The sequence below is a fragment of the Giraffa tippelskirchi genome, chromosome 9 (assembly GCF_054371585.1).
Source record: "Giraffa tippelskirchi isolate mGirTip1 chromosome 9, T2T-mGirTip1v1.2.pri, whole genome shotgun sequence".
NCBI lineage: Eukaryota > Metazoa > Chordata > Mammalia > Artiodactyla > Giraffidae > Giraffa > Giraffa tippelskirchi.
Window position 1 is genome coordinate 83,404,793 of NC_137283.1, and position 24,475 is coordinate 83,429,267.

Sequence of the window (24,475 nt, forward strand, 5' to 3'; positions counted from 1 at the left end):
TAACTTGTGCAGAGCATCCATGGAGGCGCCATGTACCATCATGTGTTTTTCTATCTTAAGCTGCATACCGCTCCTAAATAAAAAGAATGATTCTGCTGACCCAGCTCTGAGTGTTTATACAGTGCAGAAATATGTGTCTTGGCTCATAATCCCATTCTCCTTTTAAAGAAACCCTATGACCACAATTTTCATCCCAGAATGTTATAACTTGGAGAGAAAAATTTTAGAACTAGTACCAAGTTAAATCCATGGGTTTAGCATAGTTTCAACAAATGCTTCAAATATATTACAGCAGAGATAACATAAATATGCCACAGTCTTGCAGTCTCTTCATCACTCACAGTGGAATGACTAGGCATGCAAGCCATCCACTTACTGGTCTGCCGTGATCTCCGGGCTTTCCTGGTTTCCCACTTGGTCCTGTGACTCCTGGAGAGCCTGGGCTTCCCTACAACACACAGGCAGAGAAACAAAAGGTTACCATGAAAGAGGAATCCCATGTAAAGTAAACTAACAAAGCACGGTGGGTTTTGAAAGCTTTCAGCATATTAAGGAAGAGTAAAATCAAATTTAAGGTAACATGGAGGAAAAAAGTCTTGAAAATTCCTATTCAATCTTTATGGACTGTGTAGTTGAAAAATACATTTGAGACCATTTGAAAAATATATACATATACTGTATTTAATCAGTTTCACCATTCACAGACTGTGATCCTAGTAAATTGGCTATTAAGTGAATTTACAAAAAGCAATTTCTGTTTGTTTATTTCTGTTATCAAAATAGAAAACACATCAAAAGACAGGAGTGAAAATTTTGTTTGCGGAAGAAATTGAGAATGTATCTGAGCACCATGCGGTGGAGTTCCCCTTATCTCCAGGAAGTCATAGCTCAGCTTAGAAACTCACTTTTTCTTTGGTGCATTCGAATAAAGCATACTTCTCTTCTATTGTATCAGCACCCTCAACCCCATCAAAACCATAAGAATGTCTCCCTTTAGGCACAGCTTGAAGAAACTCTAGCCATAGTTTAGTCTATGGGGCCGCAGAGTCAGACACGACTAAGCGACTTTCACACAGCCATATTTAAGTAAAATATTTATAATATTGCTAGTCAATACATTATCTTCTAAAGCTAAAATTTCCTTAAAATGGAGTCATCAGATTTCTATAAAACAATTCTCTATTCATCAATCATATAAAGGTTAATCTCTGTAGTAAATACTTTTAAAGAAAGTTTACTGTACATTTTCAACTCTACTTGAGTACACATATATTAAGCATAAATCATTCACATCCAGCCAGAAGCCATGAAGAGCATCCATTACCTCCAATAATGTAATTGCGATCTCACCTGGATGCAGATATACAGATACTTCTTTCAGAGTCATTGGCTTCAGTATTTTTCCCAAAGATCTTAATTAGAAAACCTACTCAGTAAGAACTACATCCTCTGAATGACTTAACGCTGTTCAGTAATTAACATCCTTAAAATTCAAATATCATAAGCTACAGACTCTTAAAATTCTAGAACAGGAAATTACCAGCAAGATCATAAAAGCCACCACTTAATATACACATGGAAGGAACTGGGGCACTAACCAGTTAGGGATATTTTTCTGTTTTTCAAATATAACTTGATTAAACAGAAAGACTCTCTATTTTAACACACCTGTTTTCTCTAGCTGATTGTGATTTAGGAGAATAAAAACAAGCAGGTCCCTCAACAGTGTGGTCCACAGCACAGATGGAACATGCCTCAAAGGTCAGGTTACTGAGCTTTTCCCTAGCAAGTGGGGGTAGGGGGTCAGGATAGGGAGACGAGTGTTACCCATTCCATTCTTACCGGTGGCCCAGGGGGACCCCTGGGTCCCATTGCTCCATCTTTTCCAGTAAAGCCCTAGTGTAAAAATGAAATTAAGTGTGGATTAGTGAAATAATGACCAAGCAAAATGGAAAGAAACTAAACAGGATGATAAAAGTGACAGTGAGGGATTTAACCCAACTGAAGGTAACTTTTCAATATAAAGACAAATGTGCCAAAAAAACAATGCTTTCCATTTAAGTGATGCCTTTTACTGAATAATTCAGTTCTAAACTCAGTCATTTATAGGGTTACAAATAAAATCACTTTAAGAATCAAACTAGTCTTCTCCAAAGAAGGCAGTTTCCTATTATGAAGATACTAACTTTTGCTTTTATAAGAGCATAAAGAAATCTACAGGAAGACTAGCCCTTTCTACTGAAAAGTCAACGTCCACGAACTGGCCTGGAATGGATCAAAATAGGATGAAGGGAATGTTGCTGAGGAAACCAGGTGACATCACAGAAGATGCAGGAGAGGCCAGCCACCTGGTTAGAAAACTCCCTTCCTTGATTCCAGGCAGCCAGGAGAGGACCACTGTTGCTTCACTCCTGGGTGATTTCTCTCCTCCCCTCCAAGAAAGAGGCAAAACTACCTTAACTCCATCACTCAAAAACAAAGGAAATCCTCAGTCCTCACTTAATTTTCTAGTGGTCCATCTCTCCTCATCTCACAGATAGGCTAGACCTATACCAGGTCAGGTTGAGAGGAGAGATCTACCCAAGAGTAGCGGGCATCTCTGCACAGCTTGCACAGTGCCAGACGACCTCTGCCTGGAATGAGTCACTCACTGCCCGCTTAGTATTCATCCCAAGTGTAGACCTCTGAAATCCAGCCGAGGATTTCTGAGTCAGGCAGTTTTTTATGGTTGCTGCATTCCTCTGTCAAAGGAAATTTTTGCCTCCTTTGAGAATAAGTGATAATTTTATGCATATTCTTGGATCCTAGCAAAAAGTCAAGAACATTTGGATCACTGCCTTCATTAAGTATCCATACTCCCATTGATTTTACAAAAGAGGAAGTTTAAATTATTTCTTTAAAATTGCATTAGAAATAGCCTGTCCCTTCAAAAAAATTCAGAAACTTATAGAGATAAACATTTCAGACTGTTTTCTGGATGATCTAGGCCTGCTTGACAAAAAACAGACTCTAAGTTCATCTGATGTAACATCAACACCGCTCCTGGGAGCCACTTAAGAAGCAAAAATGCTCCGAGTATGGTTCGGACAGTTGAATGTCATCTAAATTTCCTCCAACCACTGTGGAAAACACTCTTTTTCTTTCATTTTTTAAGGTAAGTATCATGTCTATGAATAATCCTCCTTCAGTCATCCGAAGAACTTCCTGATCAACCATTTTCTCTTTTTTCCTTGCTTTACTGAGCTATAATTGACAAATTAAAATTATGTATATTTATGGTGTACACATGATGTTTTGACACATGTAGACATTGTGAAATAATTACCACAATCAAGGTAACACATCCATCACCTCACAGAGCTATCATTTTTTCTGTTGTGAGACTATTTAAGATACACTCTATTAGCAAATTTCAAGTATACAATATAGTATTAACTATAGTCATCATATGTACATTAGATCTCCAGAACTTATCTTGCATAACTGAAACTTTGTATCCTTTGTCTAATATCTCCCCATTTCTCCCTCTTTTGCAGCCCTTGGCAGCCACCTGCTTCCAGGAGTTCAACTTTTTTGAGATTTCATACACAAGTGAAATCATGCAGTATTTCTCTGTGCTTTGCTTATTTCAGGTGGCAAGTCCTCCAGGTTCAAGGCTTATCCATGTTTTGGGAAATGACAGTATTTCCCTCTTCTTTTAAGACAGAATAATATTCCATTATATACATTAAACATATATTCATATATAAAAATATCACATCTTCTTTATCCACTCATTCATGGGGGGACACTTGGGTCTAACCAGCCATTTTCTCTTAGACGTTAACATATACCTAAACTGGGATGAGGCGGATTCTATTCTGGTGACCTCAGAAGGGCTACCGCTGAGCCATCTGCAGAACTTTGTGCTGCAAATTTTTTTTTTAGTCTCCATTTTCAAAGCTGCAGCAGTTATTGCTGCTTCCCTCCATGGGAGGGTGGACGAGAGGACCTGTGGTCACTTTCACAGATGCACGTGTATGACTTGCCTGAACATGTACTTGCCTTGCTACTTTCTAACAGTCCCCAAAACTGTGGCTCATTTGAAAATCTATCTGTGCTGAAGGCAACCCAAGCCCCTTGCCTCTGACAACTCCATCTTGGCAGGACAACTTCCTTCATCAGTGTGGTCTTGGGTGTGCTCTCCTGAGCTTTATTCTCTTTCTCTCCCACCAAAGGGTTCAATTTTCTTCCTTCCTTCCGTTTTTTTTTCATTCCTTCCTTCCTCTCTCTGTCTCCCCTTCTTTCTCTTTTGGCTGAGATGCCTGCACCCAAAGTCTAACTTTCCAAAACCGCTTATGTTCCATCAGCTGTGACTCCTACTCTCAGCATTAATGACAGGAAACTGAGTGATAGGTACAAGGCTGTGATGGAAAAAAGACGAATAATTTCCTGAAAACTTTCCTCCCTCTCAACATGAGGGTCCTGGGTTGCCTCACCACAAAGCTGGATTCACAGATTAAAATGTGAGAGTGAAAAACACAGCCCTTCCCACTCCTTCACTTTTCAGGGAAGCAGTGATGGCGGTGATGGCTGCCTGACCGCCAGCTCAGAAGGAGCGTGTTGATGGGGTGGGCACTGACCACCTAGCAAGTCTGCATGGAACCCATGCTGCAAGCACGTGCCAACCAAACACGGTTTCAGCAGCAGCGGTGGCAAGGGAGGCAGCCCATCATTACTTGTGGTCGTTTTTTTTTATTTTATTGGAGTATAGTTGATCTACAATGTTGTAGTTAATTTCTGCTATACAGCAAGGTGACTCAGTTATACATATATATTCTTTTTCATATGCTTTCTTATCATGGTTTATCATAGGACATTGAACTATATTCAATATCCATTATTACTTCCTGACTGTGATATTTTTGGTTTTGTTGACTAATTGCATAGACCAACTGGTCACCCTTGCATTATCATTGTGGTCCTTTATTATAAGACAAGAATTCAAATAAAACTAGAGTGCCAGTCTCAAAAGAGTCAGAAGAATATATATAAGTAAGAGCGGGTCCCAGGCTCCCAGAGAACAGTTTTCTCTTTGACCTCATTTTCTCATAAACTCAAGAGCATTGGAGCAAATAAATTTCATTGGCAAATCATCCAACATTTGGTATTATCTGGGCAAAACTTTGCTCCACCTAATTGACCCAACTCTTCTGCCCCATGGTATCTTGGAGGTGTTAAGGTTAACAAATCAATGCGTGAGTGACAACTATTATAGCCCCGGCCCTCTCAGAGCCTGCTGCTAGTCTTATGTTCTGACTTGATTAGTCAGAATACAGACAACACTCCGACTGCTGTCTAAACCAGAAGGTGCTGAAGTCATTAGTGCCTTGGTTCTGAGCAGCTCTAAAACCTTCTATTAAAGCATCTGTGGTCTCCTATGAAACCAAATGTCTCTGTAACATTAAACAGAGCACAGAAGTCACTGTGCTTCTCATCTACTTGTCCTAGAAAAACCTGGGTCTCCTGCACTGATTTCCTCATAACTCAAGAACAGACCTGAGATCTGCCATAAATAAGCAAAATTCCTACTAAGTTCTAGTTGCTATCCATCACAGAGGCCTGTAGATGACATCTGAGTTCTAAAGGTGTAGAAAAGATGTCCCTGACCACACACAAAGTACCATGGAAATCAAGACTATTCTTAGAGTTACATAAAAGATGACTCATAAAAAATTTTTAATTTTCAGATTTAAAGCAATTTTCTAGGATTCTTCGATCTCTTTCCAATGAACCAAAATTCCTTGGTTTTCTGAGTATGCTGAATTTTTTTAAATTTCTTAAATTCTAACGACTCATTTAAAGTCCCACCATTTTGTTTCATAGACCTTGAGATTGCCCTGGTGTCAGCTGGTCCACTGATAGCTTTTCTGCCTCCTATGAGATACGTGAACTCTGCATTTCCAGCTACACCAACTGAACTATGGGGGGGTTAATTAATAGGCAATAATCATGTCCAATGTTGTTAGAGGCCGCACAAGCAAACTTACTCTGTCTCCTGGAGGACCCATTGGTCCTGGTGGGCCAGGTAATCCTGGAGTTCCCTACACAAAAGGAAGCAAACAAGAAAACACGGTAATAAACTTCCTGTGTGAGGAAAGGAATTCGTGTCCTTCTCCAAAATGTTTGGGAGAAAAGTGCAGGGGACTCTGAGAAGGAACAGAAACTCAGTAGCAAGCGCAGAGCCAGCCTGAGAGGGAGACGCTAGCTCAGTCCACGAGCCCAGACCTGACTGAGCAGCGCCAGCCTGAAGCCTCAGACCAGGCAACGGAATGGAAAACGGCCAGGCTTCTGCTCTGCGGCTTAACCTTGGTTCACCTTCTGAGGCACTACAAGGGCAACTTTGCAAAGAACACTTGCCGAGTCAAGAAAAGGCAAGGTGAAGAACAACTCACAGTCCGGCCTGGAAGTCCTGGCTCTCCGGCATCGCCCTTCATTCCCTGGCGACCCTGGAGCAAGCAGTGGGAAAACAGGTCTCAGCATTTTACAGAAATTAAGTGAAAAGGGAAGACGTGAGTCATTCCTGAAATCTCTATCACTTCATAAATCCAATGAAGCATATTTGTGAAAGGAGATGAATAAATTATTTTGGGGACTGATGCTCACTTTTTAAACTACAAATGCTGTTATAATTTCCATTTATCATGTTATGGGATCATTTTATATAATCATGGGATAATGTGCCTTTTCTAAAAGAACCCAAGTTGAAGGGAAAACTATTTTTACTATTTAACATATTTAATTTGGTGCTAACTGTAATGGAGAGTCAATGAAATGTAACATAATTTTTTTCTTTATAACTACATGCTGGAAGACACTTGTTAATAGGCAAATCTGAATTAAAGCTGATAATTTAATAGTACTAATAAGAAAATAAATAGAAATAAAACTCCCCCAAACTCCCCTGTGGATATACGAAGCTAAAAGTAGATGCATTCAACCCTGTTCCTTTTTTATAGCTGCACTGAGAGGTACGCAGGATCTTAGTTCCCTGACCAGAGATTGAACGTGTGCCCCCTGCAGTGGAAGCTCAGTCTTAACCACTGGACCCCCAGGGAAGTTCTGCATTCAACCCTTTTGAGTGAAAAGAAAAACCTAGTTCCTTCAAATGTTTCATTTCTAGCTATATCTGATATAGATTATTTTTTCTCTAAATGCCAAAAAAAGGTCTTTAAAGGGAGTTTAGACTTAAATTTAAAACTATGTAATTATCTGGATTCTTATTCATATACTATATTTGTTTTATCTTAAAGTATAGAAAAAAGTAGTTAAATAAAACACCAGCCTTAAAAGGTAAGACACTTCTCCTAAGTTCAGATTGGAATTTGGAATAAAACAAATTTTTATTGAAGTAATGACCTAGATAAATAAGTCATAAATATGAGACAGAACCCCAGAGCCTGCCACAGACTCAAAGCCATTTCAAAGCTTTCAGGATATTAAGGGATATTTGCATTACTTATTAAAATAATTTTTAAAGGTCAAAAAAGTAGCTACAATTTTTCCTACACAGTTACATATTATTACATATGCTATTTACATATCTGAAATTACAGTCACAGGAAGTCATCTCAATGACTAAACTTGTTGAGTTTTCTGAAAAAACACTTGAATTTGGCAAAATAGAGTAGAAAATGTTCCAGTTAAATTCAACATTAATCCACCATCCTCATTTCATACAGAAAGCCTTTGTGCTTACTTGTTCTCCAGGAATAGAGAGGCCATTGGGTCCCTGAGGGCCTGGAGGACCCTGGGGACCAGGAGGACCTGTATCTCCACGAGGACCGGGTGGGCCCTGCATACAGAACAGAGAAACAAGCACAGAGTCATAGACTGCCCTTCCAGTGCTGTCTTCACAACTCTAAGATACCAATCAGCATCTCTGCAGACATTTTAGAAATCTTCCCATCTACTGGGTTGACCAGAAAACCCAAACGAACTTTTTGGCCAACTCAATATAAAAGCATTTATCAATATTATCCCTTTCTTCCCTTGACTGCTCATTAAAAGAATTGGAAAGTACAATAAATTCACAAGAGCACTTAAATTTCCCAACCTCCTATTTTTACATAGGAATAGGTTTATTAAAAACTAAAATACATCAAATATATTCATATATCTATAGTCCTAGATTCATCCAGAGATCAAACCTTAAAATTCACTAGATTTGATTTCTTTTAAGATGGTCCTGATTCCTCTTAGACTTGGGCTGATTTCTAGGACTAACATATGTCTACGTCAGGCAAGGAAAGAGCAGATAAGTTCACTCTATGCTGGAGCTTCTTTGCAGGGTGTCCAGGTAGAAAAGGACAAACCTGGAGTCCGACAGACCTGGGTCCGCACCCCAGCCTCACTTTCCTGACTGAGTTAGCTTAAAGACAGTAAGACAAAAACTACACATCACCTTCATAATACATTCCCCTAAGATGCTGGAGTTGTCTTACGGAGACAGTTTTGAACCAGTAGAAGAGGCCTGTGACCCCCAGTGAAGGCAGATGTGGCCAGCTCGGCTCTTTCTCTGAGATAGATGAATCCTCCCCAGCCCCCTCTAGTGGGACTCTGCTCCTTGAGGGGTGTCTTCCAGCTGACGGCCAGGTCTCCCCCTCTGCTTGCCCATGTGAGAGCAGAGCCCTTAGGTGCTTCTACAGGTCTCCCATGGGCAATTCCCACTCCAGTGACATCCTCCGTACATTCCTTTATCTGACTAGTCTAATCTACCATTTTGACATCCAGAGGCAAGACAGAGATCATTATATTGCCTAAGGCTCACTAAACTTGAATCAACTTGTTCAAGGTCACATTACCCTGTGAGCAGAAATTTGAATAACGAGACTTCAACATATAGGTGAAAATGTAAATGCACTCTAAAATATACTTACAATTGCCCCACTGATACCTCTTTCACCTCTCGGACCTTTAGCACCAGGTCCTCCCTAAAATACATAGTAAGAGCACATTTTAGGGTGAACATAGGAAACTAGGAAGAAGCTGATACATAAAAATTGCTTTAAGAAGTAGTGCATACTCCTGACAACCAATACTTCTAAAGCTATTTAAGAAATATGGAAGTAAATACTTCCTATCATACAAATGCGTGGGAAAGGAGAATTTCAAAACATTCTTAAGGATCTCATTTTTATATTCTGATCTTTCCTTAATTGTTAGCAAATTTTGAAGTTGATTTGAAAATTTGAGGTTTACTAAAAAAAAAAAACCATTGCTTTAAATACAATTTTTAAGCATTTCTAAGGAAAAAATATATTTTGGAATTATATGAATGTATTCTTCAGGGAAAATAATATGCAATAAGAAGACTCTCTCAGAATCTCAGAACATGTAATTTAGTAGCAGGAATTCAGAGACCAAGGAACAAAGGAAATAAACATGATACTGATATCCAACAATGTTATCTTACAATTAGAAAAAAATTCCTACTTCTCAAAAAACATTGAAGTCACATTCAGGGTATAATTTTATGATTATAAATATAAATCAGGTAAGTCACTGTTAATTAAAGAAAATAAATGATGTTAATTCCAGATATATTTTGATTCCATATATGAGAAGCTGGTTTATAATTAACCTAAAATCAATTTACATTATTTGTTAACAATCTTGTTTAGTAAAATCTGGTGTTCTGAGGCTCTCTGAGCTGTTTCTATGTTAATTAACCATGTTCTTAAAAGAGGTCAATAAAGCTTAGTGGTAACACTTCCATTCTGAAAAACCAGCCTGGGTCACATGTTATTGATCAACGAGATCTAACACTGTACTCTTCAATGTTCTACGTTGCATTTTATTGGTCTCCCCTCGCCCCCATGGAGACACCTGGTCAGTCTTCTCACTCAGGCTATTCCTAACCCCAACACTTTCACCCAGAGTTTATGATATCATCACATACATAAATTATCCTCTATATGTTATTCTGTGATATGCTTGCTAATAACATACACATATCCTAGGCTATAAAGTTTTTTTGAGTCAGCCTCTCAATCATGGCTCCATAACGTATGTACAAAAAGCTTTTAGGAAATGTAAGGAATTTTCAAAATCATGTGATTACAAAGAGAAACCCAAATCCATATCTTGAAAGGTTCTTGAATGCTAGCCCATATCATTCATTCTCATGTGAGTAGAGAAATGTGTTCAAATGCTTTCAGATTTTCTTCTGGATTTACTCCAGTTCAGATCTCAAGATGTGCTGTGAAAATGATCTGCAATTCACCTTGTTCTGTCCTACAACACACCAGTGCCTGGAAGCATTTTATGCGCAACACACTGACCAAAGGGTGATTATGCCAAAGATTTAACTGGAAATACTAGAAGGACTATTTCAGTTTCCTTACTGCAGGGCCAGGAGGTCCGGGAGGTCCAACGCTGTCCTGTGTACATGTGCAAGCATTCGGAAAAGCTGGGCATTTTGCTTCATCTCTCTGAAATTTGGAAAATAATATTTATCTCTGAATTGAAAGTAAACATGGTCTCTTATCCTCCACACCCACTTATCTTATACACACAAGGAAATCTATTTCCCAACTTAAAGAAATAATTTTTAATTATGATTACAAAGTCTTATGCCCAGTCTTGCTAGCCCCTTCATGTCTTTAAAAGTTTTGCTCTAGGAAATCTCACATAAGACATGTTTACAAAACCATCATCAGGACCCCTGGTAATTTAATCCAATTTTCTCTAGTCTGGTATTAGAGAAATGCTGAGTGTTTCAGATATGGGTGCCCATTTCATTCAGAATAAAATTTAAAATCCCTTCCACAGCCTACAGGCCTTACATGGTCTGCAAAACAGCACCCTACCACCTTGCCCCCAGCTACTGCCCACCACCTCCCCTCTCCTTCACTCTGCCCCAGCCCCTCTCATCCACTTCTTGCTTCTCAGATGTTCAGGGCACCTTGTGGCCTTAGGGCCTTTGCACTTAACAGTCGCCTCTGGTTGGAATGCTCTTTCTCCATTATCTACATTGCTTGTCCCTTCACTTTACTCAGGTCTCTGCTTAAATCTCACCTTATCCCTGAGGGCTGAGGGTACTCACCTGGCTACCTGTCCTTGTACCCTGGTTTGTGTTCTCTCTATGACTTTTCACTCAATAACATAGTATATATCTACCTATTAACTCCTCCCCTCCCTCTGCCTTTCACTAGAATATTCCCTTTCACTGCTGTAACCCCAGCACACAGGATAGTGCCTGGCTTATAACAGGTGTTCAGTGAGTATTTGTTGAGTAAATAATGCACACTCATCGTGTGGGTGTGTGCAGCTCACTGTTTGCCTAGAACTTCAAATCCATCTTCAGCATTCAACTTTGTAACCATCACCACCTACACAGATAATATGGGGGAAGGCCATCACTAGAGCATTTCTACTTAGACATCCAGAGAGGTGTGATGGCTCATCCTGTAAAGGATTTAATAAGCATTTATTGAAAAATGCTGGTGCTTTACAAGCACTAGGAGGACTCTGCAGTAAATGGGTTTATCAGACATGCTGATTAAGCAGGGCTTTTCTGACTATGTCTAAACACTTTGGCTGTTAGGGAGAATTTCCAGATGTGGTCCTCCACATTCTTGACTTTCGAGGGAGGGGTCTCCAGCCTGAGCTGCGGTCGCTGATGAGCACACACACCATGCGTGTCCCTGGCTCCATCCTGAACACACAGCTGCTGAGGGCTACTTCCTCTCCCAGGCCATCCTCATCCACATCTCTTATTCCTCGAAGACTAATAAAACCATTGCAAAATTCCATTCTGTTTCACTTACTCTGGAGGGAATATCACAGCATCTGTCTCTACTGGTCCACACCGGGCTGCAGACAATATCAAAATTCTGGATTTGGAACTGTAAACAACCAACAGCAACATGAGCTACAGATGCATGAAAAACATTTCATATTAACATTTCCACATTTTAACCTCTGCTGACTTCTCACGCAGACTCTCTTGAGGGTCCAGCAATGAGAGCAATGTGATCCTTACCTCCTAAGAACAAAAAAACCTATGCCTCAGAGAAAGGGACAGTAAAGCAAAATGCATATGTGATAGTCCCACTTCTGATTCATTTCTTTGGCTAAAATGAAATGTCTCATTGAGATTTTTTTTTTTAAGAGAACATTGATTTCTTTATATCCTTAAATATGATGAGTGCATTTAATTTAGAATTTTAATTTGAAGACCACACACACTTAAATCAACTTTTAAGAGTCTACCTCTGTTAAAAAAAAAAAAGTAACATTTAAAAAAATTCCTCACTTATTCTTAAAGTGATGCTCTTCTTTTTATAAATTCTTACCTAGGGGCTAACTAATAATTTTATGTTTACCTTCAGCTTAACTATTTCTATATATATATATATATATATATTTTCTATCTTTCTACACTTCAAAAACAGAGTTCTTTGGATGAAAGAGAAAAGGTCACTTAGATAAAGTCATTCTTTTATAAACTTGATGTAATTGTTCTATTTAAATATTAAACCCAATATTCAATAAATGATTTTAATTGCAATTATATTAAATTTGCACTAACTAGTTCTTCCCTTGCGGCTCTGAGGGTAAAGAGTCTGCCTGCAACGTGGGAGACCTGGGTTCGATCCTTGGGTCGGGAATCTCCCCTGGAGAAGGAAATGGCAACCCACTCCAGTACTCTTGCCTGGAAAATTCCATGGATGGAGGGGCCTGGTAGGCTATAGTCCATGAGGTCACAAAGAGTCAGACACGACTGAGCAACTTCACTTCAACTTCACATGGTGAAAGCTAGGAGTGTTTGCAAGTTCAAGTTCTACATTGAGGGTTAAAAATTTCATTTCTGAATAGAGAAGGAAATTCTGTCCATGGAAGAAAGCTAAGCTCAGTAAAAGCAATTTTAAAAATAATAGAAGGGCTTCCCTGGTGGCTCAGCAGTAAAGAATCTGTCTGCCAATGCAGGAGACACAGGTTCAATCCCTGATCCAGGAAGATCCCACGTTCCACGGAGCAGCTAACCCCAGGCACCACAACTATTGAGCCTGTGCTCTAGAGCCCGGGGGTCACAACTACTGAGCCCACGCGAGACAACCAGAGCAGCACATGCCCTAGAGCCCGTGCTCCGCCACAAGAGAAGCCACGCGATGAGAAGCCCGAACACCACATCCAGAGAGTAGCACCCGTCTGTCACAACAAGGGAAAAGCTGGAATGGCGACGAAGAGCAAGCACAGCCAGAAATAGACAAGTAAAATTACCTTTAAAAATAACAGAAGCCAAAAATAGCAGTCTTGCTTTCAGAACAATGTTAGTGTTAATCAACATTTATTATGAACGTGGCCTGGTACAGTGAAAACCTCAGGTTTTAAAAGTTTATCAGTAAATAGCATTGTAAAAGGGTCGGCAATCCCCCACCTCAAACTTAAGCCAATGATAGTTGTGAGGCAGCTGCCACCCATCTTCCTTCTGAGGTAGGCGTGACCCCTCTGTGAGGGATCGTAGCTCTGTGACGGTCACAGAGTCCACAAATGCATAACGTCCTGAGTGCACAAAGCTGTGTCAACAGTTCCTACTTCTGAAGAGCAAAAAAATGAATTCGTTTACATTTCACTGATTCTCCTGGCAACCGTTTGTGCTGTACTCTCCAGTTTGATTCGGCTTCAAGTCGACTATATGATGTTCTCTGGTGCCCTGACATCTTAATTTGCTTCTAGCAGTAAAGCACATTATCATGTTTTGTCAGTAGCGTATTACCTCAACGTAATTTCCAGTATTTCAATCTAACCAAGATATAAAACAATTTAAAATATCATTGAGGGAAAAGAAAAAGCACCAATTACTTTGAAAAATGTCATTTCTATCTTTGTACAAGGTACCAAGAAAAATAAAACTGTTACTTACTGTGGCTGACTTCCTCTCCCCTTTAAGCAGTTTTCCAAGAATTTCATAACCATCAGTGGTGATATTTCCAGCTTCCTTGATATCCTTCTCTACAATTTCATAGCAGTCGATGTAAATCTTAACACTTTTCGAGGTCACTACGATATGAACCTAAAAAGATCATTTGTTTCCATTACAAAATTTCTACCCAGAACAATATGGCTGACTTCTGCATATGTCAGATCACACATTAAAAAAAAATGCGTACTTAAAGCTAGTCATGAAATTAAAAGATGTTTGCTCCTTGGAAGAATAGCTATCACCAACATAGACAGCTTATTAAAAAGCAGAGACATTACTTTGCCAACAAAGGTCCTTCTAGTCAAGGCTATGGTTTTTCCACTAGTCATGTATGGATGTGAGAGTTGGACTATAAAGAAAGCTGAGCACAGAAGAATTGATGCTTTTGAACTGTGGTGTTGGAGAAGATTCTTGCGAGTCCCTTGGGCTGCAAGGAGATCCAACCAGTCCATCCCAAAGGACATCAGTTCTGAATATTCATTGGAAGGACTGATGTTGAAACTAAAACTCCAATACTTTGGCCACCTGATGCAAAGAACTGAAAAGACCCTGATGCTGGGAAAGATCGAAGGCAGGAGGAGAAGGGGATGACAGAGGATGAGATGGTTGGGTGACATCACTGATGGACATGAGTTTGAGTAAACTCCAGGAGCTGGTGATGGACAAGGAGGCCTGACGTGCTGCAATCCATGGGGTCGCAAAGAGTCGGACACGACTGAATGACTGAACTGAACTGAAAGCTATTCTCATCCCAAATCAAGAGCCTCGGACTAAAAATTCAAGAACCAGGCTGCAGTGTCAATGTCATTTAATTTAACAACATCAAATTAAATGAACCACTTAACCTCTCTGAGTCTCAGTTTCCTCCCACTATTATACATCAGTATAACTTCTTATTTTTCCCACTATGTACTCTTCCTGAGATGGTCAGAGATAATATAGTAGATGAGATGACTCTTTAAACTATAGAGAGCTTTTCAAAAAGAAAAGCAGACTGACAGATACAGAGAACAAACTTATGGTTACCTGTGGCGGGGCAGGAGGGCAAAATAGGGGTAAGGGATTAAGAAGTACATAGCAGTTTGTATAAAATAAGCTACAAAGATATACTATACAATGTGGGGAATATAGTCAATATTTTATAATAACTATTAAAAAATAAATGATAGAATGTGAACTATTAAAATACAAGTTAATAAATCATTAATAAATTGTTATACTCAGAGCAAAGGAGCCTCAAATGTCTTCCACTGATTTTGCTAAATTCAGTTTTTAATTTCTTAGTCCAGAATCCCTGCCAACTCATTGGAAAAGTCCCCAATGCTGAGAAAGACTGAGAGCAGAAGGAGAAGAGGGCATCAGATGAGATGGCTGGATGGCATCACCAATGCGATGGACATGAACCTGGCAAACTTCAGAAGATGATGAAGGGACAAGGATGCCTGGCACACTGCAGTCCATGGGGTTGCAAAGAGTTAGACATGACTGGGCAACTGAACAACAACAGTCTTTGCCAAAAAGACCTTACATACCATGTAGATACCTAACATAGGAAAGGGCTAGGTTGTATCTTTTATAAAGAGTCAGCTCTGGAACTCAAATTCAAGATTCAATTTCCTTATAAGAAAATAAATATGTTGATTTACTGTTATTGGATATTGAAGATATTCAGAATCTTAAGAAATCTACTAGTACAGATAAATAATAAAACATCTATATTTTATGTAATAATGTAAAGAATGGCTGTAGGCAATCTTTGGCTTTATAGTTATGCCCATAGTTTCCACTTATCACAGCCCAAATACTCAAGTAAGTGCATGATGATTACTTTGAAAATTTTGGCTCTAAGTTAAGGAACAGAAATTCCTTTAAATGCTTTAGAGTAAATAAGCATAAGGACAGTCTCTAGAGATTTTTTTTAACAGTAGATATTTTTTCCACATAGAATCACCACCAAAACATTAATTTAGTGCATCTATAAGTAGTATGAATTACATATTGCTTTTATTTAAAAGTGACATATGACTTACTAAAAATAATTTTAAATACCCCTGGACAATCATCTAATACTGAATTCAAGACAAATATCATACAAACATTCCCAAAGTATTTATTATCTAGTAAGAACTGAAACTTATTTATCAGATCTTATATGAACAATCTCAGAGGCTAACATTCAAAAGCTATTTGAAAAATCATAGTATCCAGAAAAATTATTTCAAAATCAAAGCTTTGAAGTTTTGAAACAAAATTATTCCAAATACACTCATCACTCAATGCAAACCAAAAAGAAACACATGCTAAAAATATATTTTGCTACAATCTCTTCAGTGTGTTTTATTGCATTTTAAACACATGCATAATTACATTTCAGACTGGCTCTTCATCCGGGCACCATTGTCCCAAATAGTTAGGGACTGTTTCCCAACTGGGAAGCGTGTTGGTCACAGACCAGTAGAAAGAAACAGGAACACTCTTGTCAACTCATCACCCTTCCCAAGGTCTGCCGTTCCTTATTTTTCATCTATTCTACCCTTTTGTCTTATTACAAATTTCTCACTTGAATCTATGTCATCTGTTACAATAAGATGGAGACACAGAACTTTTCAAGAGAATCCTCCAGAAGCTGCAGTTGTCTGCCCTTCCCCACATAAGCTCTTTTAGTCTATCCCCTCTCTCCCAAGAGCCTCCTGCATGTCATTTTCACTAATTTGCTGCTTCTCTCAGAGAACTACTTGTTATTATCTCAAGGACTGAAGAACTTCAGTCCTGAAATTACATGGGAAATGAAAGAAGGGTGTTCCAAGTCCTTGGATCAGAAGAATTTAAGTAGCCAATAGAGACTGAACTCGGTACTTGAATTGATGTGATAAATGAGCATAGGTTATAAGAATGGTGTGGAGGAAGGAAGGGGGGGGAAGCATAATGAAAAAGTAGAGGAGGAATTAAAAAAATAGAAAGACATTATGAAAAAAGAAGGTAGAGAATTTGAAAAGAAAAGAGTTTATGAGAAAAAGAGAGAAGAGGCATTACATAAAACCTAACAATACAAATACATCCCTATAAAGGCAAATTAAGAAGGGAGGGTCAAAAAACAATTATCTTGATCTGCAATAATTAATGACTATCACTATAGATCTCTTCAAAAATACTGCCTTATTTTCATCAAGTAAAACAAAACGTTCAATGCAAGTTGGAAATTAAAAAATGATAGTTCCTAGCCTAGATGATGGGAATAGTTTGGGGGAGAATGGATACATGTATACGTATGGCTGAGTCTGTTTGCTGTTCACCTGAAATTATCACAACATTGTTAATCAGCTATACCCCAGTACAAAATAAAAAGTTTAAAAAGATAATAATAATAATAGTTCCTAAATGATTATCAGGTGGTTAATAGTAGGCTGAGTTTCTAATATCTCCAATGGGTATGGAAGAAAATAAAATAGTTCTCTTTAGCAAGTTACTCAAATGTAAGTTTAATAGGTATATCAATAAGCCAAAAAAAGTTCATAAGAACTTTGCCAGATTCCACATCTATTATTGGACAAGAAGCAATTGAAGCTAGTAAAAATTTGTCAAACTAGAACCTTCTTTCCCAATAAGGCATATATTTTCCTGCACTTTACCAGTAAAGTCTGTAACCTGTTGAGCAAATATGCCTTTATACTCAGAGATCTCTGTTTTTCCATCATTGTTTTTCTGCTTATCACTAATGTGCTCATTGGGCTTCCCTGGTGGCTCAGTGGTGAAGAATCCACCTGCCAATGCAGGAGACACGGATTCAATCCGTGTCAGGAAGCTTCCCTGGAGAAGGAAGTGGCAACCCACTCCAGTATTCTTGCCTGGAAAATTCCACAGACAGAAGAGCCTGGCAGGCTACAGTCCATGGGGTCCCATAGTGGGACACGACTGAGTGACTAAACTACAACAATAATGTGCACTTTGGGGTCTCTCCAAGTCCCGTGAGGAGAGTCCCTTGCTACCTTCACCAAGAATCTGATTCATGAATAATAAAACATTCTGGGAAGAAACCAAGATTCTTAGGAAGAGAAGCAGCAAGAAATTCAGCTAAATCTACCTAATTACAGGGAAGTTCTTCAATTTTCACTTGAGAAATCAGATTGAATTGGAAATATTTGTTTTCTACATATGGGGACTAATTTTCTGAGCCTCATACTGGGGAAATTTTAAAGCTTGCGCAGCCAATAGTCTTCCCCTGTTCATTTGATCCAATTGATGAAAAAATTCCATTAAAAAGTCCACTCATAACCAAGACTGTTCATTTCCAATGCTGCCTATGTCAGTACTCGTATCTGTCAATTAATTGTCTGACAGAAAGTCTGTATTACCCTTGGATCTTAAACTTAAAAAATTAAGATCATCAAGAATGGATAATCCCCTAAGAAGTTATCTTAGAAGTTTTAATAAAATGTTTCAGAGAAGTTGTGAATGTGTTCATGCAGAAGTTAATCTCATAAACAGTTATCTTACTTATGTTGGTAGATAGTGATAACTTTTGGACTGACATGTTTGTAACTTTTCAATAAATGAGCAAGCAGAAGCAGCTTACTATGCTCCATAAAAGAATACGTAATATTATCAACTAAGTACAATCCACAAAAATTAAACTTTTGAAAAAAAATTATGTAAAGGTTCAAAATAAAATAGTAGGTAGAAAAATAGACATACAATATTGTATATACTACACAACGCATATTCTAAAAAGACATTAGCATTGAATATATACTGAAATGTTAATAGTAGTTAATCTCATAGTTAGTAGAAATATCATTTTTAATTTTCTTCTTTGAAAAATTAATCAAATCTTATTGTTTTCAAAAGACATAGCTATGTTTCCACCAGTTTAACATACATTTTAATAAATAATAAATTAGTGTAAGTTTTAAGTCTATATACTTCTTTTACAAATAACCAGATAATCTTACGTTTTTACCTTATGAAAACTTCCATAAAATAATGCCTTCACTTCATCTGTGTCAAATGTAACAGTCTGCACCTCACCTCTTGTATCCTTGTTAAAGAATGATAATGTCTTGCTAGAAGCTGTAATCAACACATAATTGTTATTAAATCAATGCATGGAGATTCTATATTGAAAGTATTAACTATTAATTCTTGTTGAAGAGATCTCTAAAAAATTAATAATTCAGTTAAGATAAAATGTAATTCAAATATTTACTGACATATTTTTTAAAAACTTTAAACATAAAAGCATAATCAAGGAAATATATATATATATATATATATATACACACATCCAGAAGGTTCTTAAAGAGAAGGAAAAACATAATCAAAAATATGCATGCAAAGGCCTTAAAAGAAGATAAAAATCCTTACGATCTGCAATCACCCCAACTTGTGGTTTATAGTCTCTGTCTGTGATCTGCCAAATTGCAAAAGGATCACTGGGAGTTTCTGGCAGAAGTCTGAATAGTAATATAATTGTATATGAAGGAGGGAGTCCATTGGGATGTAGCTCTCTGTTGGATAAAGCAAAATTAATTAGTTAACCAATTAGTAAGGATTTCTCATCAGAAATAGATGATATTTAAAATTTTTGGACTGGAATCTTTTCATGACTAGTATTAGAAGCCATTTATAATAATCTAATTATAATAATCCTTCTAATAATACATTATTAGAAGGGGAAAAATTTAAGAATCAGACCTCAAAATAACAAACACTAAAGACCCATTATGTAAGCAGTAATAGTTTATTCGTAATCTGATGAAGTCAAAAAGTCTGGGAAACTGCCAAATGATTTTTCATTTTACAGTTAATAAATCATTTTTTCTAAATACATAGATGATTATAAAAGTATATAATGATTTTAGAGTGATAATCATTGTATCTATGGATATAATTTAAAGAGCACAAATCTCACTAAATATACTCAATCTCCAACATCAGGGATATGAGATCATAAGCAAGATGGCTCAAAGTTTCAATTTCTCCCTCCCTATATGCTTCCAAAGTCCTCCCTTAAAATCACATAAATCAAATAAGCTCCAGAAGGTCACACGTTCCCAGAAACAAAACCAATAATAAATGTTACGGCCACATACATGTGCACATGTTTAGTGTTGATAAACGGATGTGACTCAAGTTTCTTGGCTCTAAGGCTATTGAACTTAAAATGTGGACCCGTGTGTCCTTCGAGACTTGAGTCAATCATTGTTCTAAGGGAATCTCTGGGACAGAATTAATGGATTTTTGCCTGAGACCATTTAATAGCACTTTCTTTGTAAAGATAGGGAAGGGGCCTTGATAATCAGCTCAAGGACAGAAGCGAAGCAGCTGCTCCACAGATTTTGACAGAGGGCACAGACTGGATCTTGGGGTTTTGAGCCTCAGTATACCACAGTGCTGGCACTTCTGGAATATAATGCTGTCCTATATTTTTTTTTTCAGCTTTTATTGGCATATACTTATCTGCAATGTTGTATTTTCTTCTGCTGTACAGCAAAGTGAATCAGTTACACAAATACACAGAGCCTCTCTTTTTTAAATTCTTTTCTCATCCGTACATGGAGGGAACTCCATTCAATACTCTGTAATGCCCTCCTCCTTAAAGCATATGTTCTGGGCAAGCTGACACAATGTCTTCTGTATGTTCGAAAACCAACTATCTTCACGATGAAGTGAAGTGAGAGTTGCTCAGTCGTATCTACCTCTTTGCCAACCCAAGGACTATAGCCCGCCAGGCTCCTCTGTCCATGGAATTTCATAATATTCCACATTAAAAATAATATCTTCTCCATATAAATTCATCAGTCACTTAGCCCATTTTTCTCCTTTTAGAGTTAATGAATGGTTATGAAAAAAAAGAAGTACTTAATTGCATTTTATGCCTCTTTCAGCCACAAGTTCTGAATCTTAAGAGGATAGTGGGCTGTCTTATGTGAAAATGGAATCATAGCCTGAGGTGACAGAATTAAACACTGGGTATTTAGGCTCACTGCAAAACCTAGAACTGCGAACTAGTGTGGTTAACCATAAAAGAGTTAGGAACTCACAGTGTGGTCACACTACAACAATACAAGCTGTGCTTCCTTACAAGAAATTAGCCTTGGTTTTAGTCTGAATTTTCCGTCAGCTCTCCCAGAGCATTTCAAATTTCAGGCGTCATCATCTGACCCTGTCCTAAGTTTCTGAAAACTTTATTTCTTGGTGTTCTTTTCCCTCCATAAGGCGCCAAACACATATTTTGGTTATCAGAACCAGGTACAAGCTTTCATCAAGTTAAATAACAACATCTAGAGCTGCCCAGCAGGTCCCCGGGGCACCGGCCAGTGAAAACGAACTGCTGCCTGTCGGCTCACAGACCACAGACAGACCGCTGCAGTCTTTCATCTTCCGGAGTCAGAAACTCTAGGAAGAATGCCTGTTCTCATTCTGCACTGATTCCATCCAGCCCTTCTGCACTCACGGAGAAACGTTCAAAAGAAGAAGGTGCCTCCCTGCTTAAATAATCTCCCTTTAAAAGAAGCATAACTATAGTCCTAGCCTGAAATTCAAAAGGACTTAGTAATATTCCATTGTGTATATGTACCACAGGAAAAAAAAAAAAGGACTTAGTAATCCATCATGTGGCAGACACAGGATGAGATTCTCAGAGTAGCAGGCTTGAGTACTAGTCTCCCATGTGACCCGATAAAAGACCCTTAACTCAGCTGTGGGGCTTCCCTGATGGCTCAGTGGTAAAGAATCTGTCTGCAATGCAGGAGATGCAGGAGACACGGGTTCAATCCTTGGGTCAGGAAAATCCCCTGGAGGAAGAAATGGCAACCCACTCAAGTATCCACGCCAGGAGAATCCCAAGGACAGAGGAGCCTGGCGGGCTACAGTCCATGGGGTCGCAAAGAGTCGAACACAACTGAGCAACTGAACACACACAACGCACACACACACACAACCCAGTTGTACTTAAGGAAATTAAATCAGGTCATCCATACGACTTTTACCGACAATTCTAAAATACCAGAGTGCTAAGAAGTCAGCCAAGATTCTAAGAACCTCAAAAAAGCCTCTGGCCCATGGTAAGAAAGAGACCCTCCTGTTGTCAGACTCACACTGTAGGCTGGTTCACAAAGGCGTTCTTCTGAAGCCTGTAAGAGGAGTAGCTGGGGAAAGAGCCTGACTCCAGGGAGACTCCTTGCACAGAAGCAAAATTCTTTTCTGTCAGATTGTATGCTTCAAGCATCTTAAAACCTTCACATCAGAACAGAAAATATTGAAATGAGGTTATTTGAATTATCTTATTGCTTAAATGCTGAAATAAATTAGCCCAAGAGTATGAACGCTTACCTGGTGATGTGTAGCCGTCCAAATAAATGAGAGGGCAACCTGCAACGTACAGTGTTGTTTAAGTACAATTCACCAGCAAGGAATACTAACATTATACACTCACAGAAAGCACCTGCATCTGTACAGCAGGTAACAGAATTGTTCATTCACTTATAAAACATAACAATCGAACCTTTTCTAAGTGGTTTTGTATAGATTTTCAACTTGTAGGAGAAATTATACCGTTGAGCAGGGTAACCATGTTTTCTGGAGAGTCTCCAGTCCACCTGGAATTTTACAACGTTCTTAAGAATGGTAAGACAGAATTAAAGGGGGAAATCTATATATTTTTTTTCAATGGATTAAAGAACTTTTCGCCTAGGGAACTTTAAATTTGTGCAAGGGCAGGAGGAATTTGTTGCCAGCCAATCCTCCTCTCGGCCAAACGCTGGAGGCTCGCTCTCCTTACTGACCCCTCCAGGAGCAGGTGTGCAGGGGTCTCAACCTGGGGCCCAGAGCTGGGACAGGGAGGGCTGCATGCAGGACTCCCTGGAATGGACAGAGCAGCTGCTGCTCCCTGCTCACTTTCACTAGTGCGGCTCCAGTCTGAGCTTCAGCGCTAATTTTTACAGTAAGTCACCGATATTTGTTTACATCTGCTACCTCTAACCAGAGTTCTGATATTCTAATATAAGGTTTAATATGGGAAAACACAACACTTAAAAAGCACAGCCCTGCCAGGGATTAGGGGTTTAGATGAGCCACTTAACTATCTCCTTAGTCTAATACTCCAAGAATCAGAGTTCATGAATGGGGAGGAGGACAAATGGATTTAAATCTTTTGTCCTTCACTGTATCTTAAAAGTTAAACTGGAGGTCTCGGAATACCATGAATACACCCAAAGAAACAAATGAGAACCAAGTGCATTTCTACGGGGCACACTCGCATAAAGCTGTTTTTTCATGGCTCTCTTGAAGCACAGATGTTGACAGAACAAATACCAATTGATTACTAACAGGGAAAACCTTCATCTCACAGAAATGCTTCTATAAATGCGTTTCTAAGTTGAAGATTCATTTTCGCAAATGTCACAGGCCTTGAGATGGTGGGAAAAGGATATATACAAACATTTTATTTCCATACAAGGAATATTGCATCTTCAAGACTAAAAATGGACCACTGACAAGCACACAGTTAGCATGATCTCAATAGGAACAGTGATTCATCAGGTTCTCAAGTGGTTTCCCAGGATCTATTTATGCACAGACTTGATCTTGGTTAGGATAAGGAATGGTCTACTCAGTAGTCACTTTTCAAAACAAGTGAGACTATGGATCCATATGGACCGTGACTTACTTGAAGTGGCAGTTTCACAGACAAATGTGATGAGGTTGTCCTCTATCTTCTCAAAAGATTCAAAGTCATCCACAATGAACACATGCCGTTCACTTGGTTTGCTAGCTATGTTGGCAAGTTCATTGTAGTCAACATCAGCCACACCAACTACAAAGACACTGAACCCTGCAGAGTAATGTTTATAGAATTACACGAACTTTTGTCGATCCTTCATTGTCTAAACAATTCAAAATAAAATCTTATCAGAAATGATGCCATACTTTCTCAGCTTATGCATCAAGTTCTTTCAATTGCCATAAAGTCTCCTTAATTAATATACACTTTTTCCTATTTTCTGGCTTATAAAATTCAATTAATTGGATTTCCTAAAATAAAATCTTAACAATTAAAAGGTGAACATTTTAATAACAAAATGACTTAATGTAGCACTCATTTCCTTCCACACATCCTAATATACCCATTAATTCTGCAGATGTCTTAGGCAACATTAGCATTTTAAGCCGATGTGACTCAGAAACCAGCAATAGGCCCATTTTAAACTGAATTCCTGAAACTAATTTACTCAATAAACTCAGGCTCAAAGTCAGCACTTTGACCACTTTCAAAATGAAATCTATGACTCCCGCTAGCAATAAACTTTCATTTATTTAGGCTAATACAAATAAACAAAGTTTTCACTCCAAAAGTTTAATTCGACAGCAGGAAAAACAGGCTATATAAAGAACTGGTTACATAATTAGCTAGAAACAAGATAACTTCAGGAGCAATCATTCATAACCCCAAAGTTAAATCAGCGAGGAGCCCAACATATGAAGAAATCTGTTCAAAGTGCCTAACCA

The 24,475-nt window shown here is 38.4% G+C and overlaps 1 protein-coding gene and 1 long non-coding RNA gene across 4 annotated transcripts in view; one reads left to right on the top strand and one right to left on the bottom strand.

The window, feature by feature from the left end:
• The window catches only part of COL12A1 (collagen type XII alpha 1 chain), a 115,901-nt gene that overhangs the window by 10,222 nt on the left and 81,204 nt on the right, over positions 1-24,475 (bottom strand). For all 3 annotated transcript variants that reach the window (XM_081530778.1, XM_081530777.1, XM_081530779.1), the window contains exons 47-60: positions 23,637-23,801; positions 22,301-22,339; positions 22,066-22,204; positions 19,331-19,473; positions 18,927-19,036; positions 13,910-14,059; positions 11,811-11,888; positions 10,386-10,472; positions 8,919-8,972; positions 7,739-7,834; positions 6,435-6,488; positions 6,030-6,083; positions 1,843-1,896; positions 377-448 (exon numbers count right to left, since the gene is read on the bottom strand). In XM_081530778.1, coding sequence (XP_081386904.1) covers positions 377-448; positions 1,843-1,896; positions 6,030-6,083; positions 6,435-6,488; positions 7,739-7,834; positions 8,919-8,972; positions 10,386-10,472; positions 11,811-11,888; positions 13,910-14,059; positions 18,927-19,036; positions 19,331-19,473; positions 22,066-22,204; positions 22,301-22,339; positions 23,637-23,801 — 1,295 coding nt within the window. The remainder of the gene's footprint in view (positions 1-376; positions 449-1,842; positions 1,897-6,029; positions 6,084-6,434; positions 6,489-7,738; positions 7,835-8,918; positions 8,973-10,385; positions 10,473-11,810; positions 11,889-13,909; positions 14,060-18,926; positions 19,037-19,330; positions 19,474-22,065; positions 22,205-22,300; positions 22,340-23,636; positions 23,802-24,475) is intronic.
• Positions 2,327-3,752, top strand: LOC145521833 (uncharacterized). The gene is made up of 3 exons (XR_014065721.1): positions 2,327-2,415; positions 2,987-3,154; positions 3,537-3,752. It is a non-coding gene; the product is annotated as an uncharacterized LOC145521833 (long non-coding RNA).